This window comes from Haplochromis burtoni, unplaced genomic scaffold (assembly GCF_018398535.1).
Source record: "Haplochromis burtoni strain Fernald_Lab_line unplaced genomic scaffold, NCSU_Asbu1 Contig_175, whole genome shotgun sequence".
Taxonomy (NCBI): Eukaryota; Metazoa; Chordata; class Actinopteri; order Cichliformes; family Cichlidae; genus Haplochromis; species Haplochromis burtoni.
The window spans coordinates 46342-51911 of NW_024582536.1; the positions used below are offsets into that span (position 1 = coordinate 46342).

The 5570-nt window shown below is 39.6% G+C and overlaps 1 protein-coding gene across 1 annotated transcript in view; it reads right to left on the bottom strand.

Annotated features, from left to right (window-relative positions):
• Positions 1 to 2529: 2529 nt before the first annotated feature.
• The window catches only part of retreg1 (reticulophagy regulator 1), a gene marked incomplete in the record, with an annotated part of 29860 nt that continues 26819 nt past the window's right edge, over positions 2530 to 5570 (bottom strand). Inside the window, 1 exon segment of the mRNA XM_042225571.1 lies at positions 2530 to 4831. Coding sequence (XP_042081505.1) covers positions 4339 to 4831 — 493 coding nt within the window.

Genomic DNA, 5570 nt, shown 5'->3' on the forward strand with positions numbered 1-5570 from the left:
TCTTGTTAAGAATTTGTTTCTCTCCCATTTGTTACATCCTGTTTTAATTTGATAAGCAGTTGTTTCTTGTGTCTTGCATTTGACACAACAAGACAAGCTTCCTTTGTCTCTTTGTTCTTGATTAATTTCAGATGTTCTTGTTTCCCAAGTGTTTCCTTTCCCCTCTCGTTAGCTGTGTATGTAATATATTGCGCCAGTTTCCGTTTGTCCTTTGGCAGAGAGTCAGTTTGTCATTTCTCTGTTTGGTCCCAAGAGTTTAGATTCTGCAGCTTTCATGGAGTTGTAACCTCATTGGTTGGTTGGTTTTGTCTGTGGGTCTTGGACTTCGGTAGTTTTTGCCACCCCTATTACCGACAAAATCAAAATAAAATGTATTAGAGTCAGGGTGGACATTGTTCTAGTTTTTTTGTGTTTCTATTTTTTTGAAACTATTGAAACAGTCTATTTGATGAACCACCTCCAGCTGGTAGCTCGCGCTGCCAGGACACACTTCTTCCAGAGCAAACACTTTCAGTTCTCACAGAAGGAAAATCACTGATATATTAATGATGGTTCAGTTACACTCAATTATTTTTGTCATGCATATCGTCAGTTCCTCTCCTTGTAATTTGGGTCTTTCCCACCAGAGAGAAGGAAACAAGGAAGCAGCACAAGGAAAGAGGAATTTAAAAAAAAGGCAACAAAATAAAACATCTTCACTTTGTTGTCACAGCTCCACTGACTGTTTATCATTTGTTACAGTCTGTCGCATTTTCTGATCTCAGATGTGAAATAAATACATAGTGTTCATGAAAACTGTTTTATTTAAGCCTACTTTCAATGAAATTTAAACACGCACTTGAGTTTTTTGATCTTTTTATTTATCACACATTAACGGTGAGGGACAGAAAGTTTGAATATGCAACCAATCATCTTACAAAAAATCTCACCAGACTAAGAGGTGCTCCTCACACTGTGGTTTGTATATTCATGCTGTGCTGCCTCTTTAGTACATAAACAATGTAGGATAGACTCTTTCTCTGTCTATTAGATACATTTTTGAAATTGCAATTTCCCTCATGATGACTCAGTGATCCTAATTAGAGAAATGAGAAAAGCCCTAAGTGTCAGAGAAAGCTGTGACTGTGAATCAGCATGACCACATACGGGACCTCCTCTAAGATGAGTGAAGCCATCATTAATCCTCCCTGTGCTTCCCCTACTGTGACAAATGAAACATACACTCAGTTTTCAGATTAAATATCTTCATGTCTAAAGCTGAGACAGTAATTTTGATACCTTCTGCAAGTTGCAATAACATATGCATGAAACATAAAGGTAAAGCAGGTACAGGTAAAATTCAAATCCAAATTTTAAAAATAAACTGCATATTAAAGATTATTTGGTTCCCTTGTGATTGTCAACTGATTCGATGGAATTGTGGGTAATGTAGTTGGAAGAATTGTTTCAGCACTGAAGTTTGATTCATGTGTTATGAGCTGAGTAGCAGCAGCAGTGGTTTTTCAACCAAATCTATTCGTCCTTTTCTTCCCAGATATCCAGCCTGGGATCCTGGAGCCTGTCCTGGAAGCAACTAAATCCTGTCAGTTATGATACTAACAGCAGGTGATGGGAAGTTTTCCTGCCCACTATACAAACTCACTGGTAAAATACAGTCTTTGCTACAATAACACCTGTGTTCAGTTAACATTTAGGCCTAAACTACAATTTAAAAAGTGAATTTTTATACTTAGATTACCTTTTAAGTCCCAACTTTGAATCTTGTTTCAAAGTCTGGGGAACTCTAATGCGACTACTTTTAGCACTTGCAGATATGTATTTATTAAATGCTTTTAATTACACACTGTAATTTAGCTGTATGCATATATAAAGATATTTAATGTGCATAAAAAGACAATAAATATTAGTGTTAAAGTGTGATCAAAACATAAAATATTTTTTTTAAAAAAGGCCCCAAAATGTGTCTGAGAGGATTTAACTGCATAGACCTCGAGATGGTTTATAAAAAGGTATAAATCTTAATATGACGTTTGTTATATTTTGTGAATAATCACTCCTTTATTTGTTATGCAACAATACAAAATGATTTACAGGCATAAAAGAATTTCACAAATACATAAATAAACACAAAAATATCGTTATTTGCTTAGAACTAAATAACAGCAGGTGATGAATGAAACATTAAGTGTTTATATGATGCTCATCAATCCTAAATTTTGACCTCATATACCATTCAGCTGTTTTAAAAAGCCACAACTGATGAAAAATCAAGAGCAGGAGATTTGTCATCAACCAGTCACCTGCCTGTCATGCTGGGACCACACCACACAATATCTTTGTGTTTAAAGGGAACCTGAAATGCTACATATGAAAAGGCTAATTTATACTATTGAGCCTTGTTCTCAAAAACAGACATAGATGTAAAATTATCCTTGAATTTTGCTGGAAGTTATAGTTTTAAAAACATGTTTAGCTCCATCTTCTGTCAGTGCAGAACGTGACGTCATGTGATCGGTTGGTTGCAGGCTAATAGACTTAAATTAGTTTATGTTAGCTAACTAGTGACAGAATCGATAACTCAGAGGAAAAGTAATGATACTAAAACTAAAAATCAGTCTAAGAGGATCACTTCTATGCTGCCTCTGACTACAACAATGAGCTTCATGTTAAAACCAAGAATATACTGTCCACTTTCACTGTATGTCTCTTTAGCAGGACGTGGCTGGTCGCTGTTTGGCTAGCTGCACTCAGACAGGAAAATCCACCTGTTAGTGTTCGAGTTTGTAAAGCACTTTCTAAATGAGGACTGTGTGGAGGAGAGCCTGTTTGAGACAGGTGACAGGTGCTCTCACCGGGCTGACATAAACTGGTTTTTCCTCCTCTGGCCAAGTTTACCGAGCAGCGCAATCAGCTGATGCATTCAGCACTTTTTATGTCATAAGATAATCTTTCTCTTCTTGAGCACATCCAGACAGTTTACAACATAACAGCCCATTTTTCCTGTGGACATGCTGATGAGTGTTAGGGTTTCTAATACCCTTTGGTAAAAAAAAAAATACCTGTTATGTTTTTGGTCTGATACTCATGTAGTAACCTGTTATGTAGTAAACTGGTTGTGTTTCGTTAAAGAGAGAAAAATTTTTTGTTGCATAAAATAGTGCTGATGGCATCTTGCCAATATCTGCTTTGCAAGCTGATGTCACGGCTCAGTACACCCGACCTGGTGAGGAACAGGCTCTGCTCCACACAGTCCTCATTTACAAAGTGCTTTACAAATCCAAACATTACGACTAACAGATTAATTTTCCTGTTTGGTGCAGCTAGCCAAACAGCAGCCAGCCACTTCCTGCAAAAGAGACACACAGTGAAAGTGGACAGTATATCCTCAGTTTCTTAACATAAAACTCATTGTTGCAGTCAGGGGCAGCAAAGAAGTGATCTCGTTAGAATGATTTTTAGTTTTAGTATCATTACTTTTCCTCCTAGTTATTGATTCTGTCACTAGTTAGCTAATATGAACTAATATAAGTCTATTAGCCGCAACCAACGAACTAACCAGATAACGTCATGTTCTGTACTGACAGAAGATGGCGCCAAACATGTTTTTCAAACTTTAACTTTAAGCACTTGTTTCTTAAATCCAGCTTCACAGACAGTTTTACATCTATGTCTGTTTTTAGAGCAGGGCTCAATAGTGTAGATTAGCCTTTATTTGTGTAGCATTTCATGCTTCTTTAAATAAAGCCGACTTAATCCTTGCTGTGACTTGACTCATAGGCGTAATTAAATGTCTAATTTCTCTCAGCTCTATGTGAAGGACCAACCCAAGGAGTAGTAGTGGAGTAGTATGTCACAAGATTTGAGTCTTATGGGAAGTCAGCATTTGTACTGTATTAGTTTGTACTACACTAGTTTTGCACACTTGCCACATAGCGACACTGTAACCTGAAAACTACGCCTAAGTCAATTCAGTGTTAATTTGAAAGTCATATAAAGCCTTATAAACGTGAGTGACCAGCCTCCACCTGACTGATAGCAAATAATAAAAGTATACATTTAAAAAATCCATACGCCTGTTTTCAGATGAGCATGGATCTTTCATTAGTTACTGAAATCATCTTAGAGGCCTCAGTTTGGTCAGCCATTATTAGGGTATATGGTGTGGTCTCAGCTTTGGGCTGCTCTGGTTCGATTAAAAAAAAAGACAGCACTATCTGATCATTTCTGTAGATGTTTGCTTAACAGGAAGAAGCTAAATTGAAACTCTATAAAGTTGCCTCCCCTCCACATGTCCTCTGGAAACCACACCTCACCATCTGCTTTCAAACTTTTCATCCGTCAGTGGCGTTTAAGGAGTTTGGACAAGAAGCCAGAAGAGGCGGGACTGTCGGTCTGCACCTCTTCTTTGGCTTTGGCCTTCTCTCCGAGGCCAAGCTCCCCCTCCAATTGCTCCAACTCTGACTGGTCCAGCAGCTCAAAGTCCTCCACCTCACTGTCCGACTCCTCGGTCAGCTCCAGCAGCCTGCTCGATTCTGTGAGTCCCGCCCGCTTGGGGTCTTCAGTTGGCGTCATGAAGCTGACTGCTGCTTCTATTCTCTCCTGGATGGCAGCTGTGACTGCAGCGGTGATAACTTCACCTGCCATCTGGTTGACCAAATCGAGGGCATTGGTGGACTGGTCTTGAGGTTCGTGCTTGGATTTGATTGGATCTTGGAGCCGAGTTGGAGGTGAAGCAAGGCCGAGGCTGAGGTCGTCGTCGTCGTCGCCATTGGTGGTCATGCCATTATCAAGTGAAGGGAATTCAAGTAGGCCACCAATGAACGGTTCTTCTCTGTCAAAGTCTGATCAAAGTGGCCCCGACACAAAAAGGAAGAAACACCAGTTACCTAAATATGCGAGACACAAAGTAGCTCTCGGCGTCAGTCAGAAGAGCGTCAAATGAAACTTACCCTCTGAGTTCTCAGTCTGTGGTGTGTGTCCCTCTGACAGGTTGAAAGTACCATTGTCTGTCCATGTGACATCTGACACCTCTGTGTCCGAGACAGACATCTCTTTACACACTGTGGAATCGAGCTGGGGGAGAGAGACACACGCAGACGTCAGATTTTATAGTGCAAACCCAGATCTGAGCTGGTAATTGGTTGACTCAGACAAAGTGGTGACATCTGGGACTAAAAGATGAAGCCGCATAACAACTAAGTGCATGAAACTACAGAATCCTGAAGTCACTTGAGGCTTACAAGGCATACAACACATTCTTTCTGCATTGCATTCATTATATTTGCACAGTGTTTTGAACGCTCTAATAGTGAGCGTGACAGGGAAGTGCACTCAGTGAATTCAACCAGCAGCTCAGTGTTTGGCATGAGGAGAAAAACGTTAAAGCATTTCTTGCCATTGAATTTGTCCCATGCTGACGATGGTGATGTGGATCATGTGTACTGAATTTTACTAGCTTTAACTGGATGCTATCAGTCAACAGAGGCATAATTACATTAAGATGAGAAGATGATTAGCCAACCTTTGGAAACATAGAGGAGAGGTCTGACTCAATGCCTTCTTTCTCATTC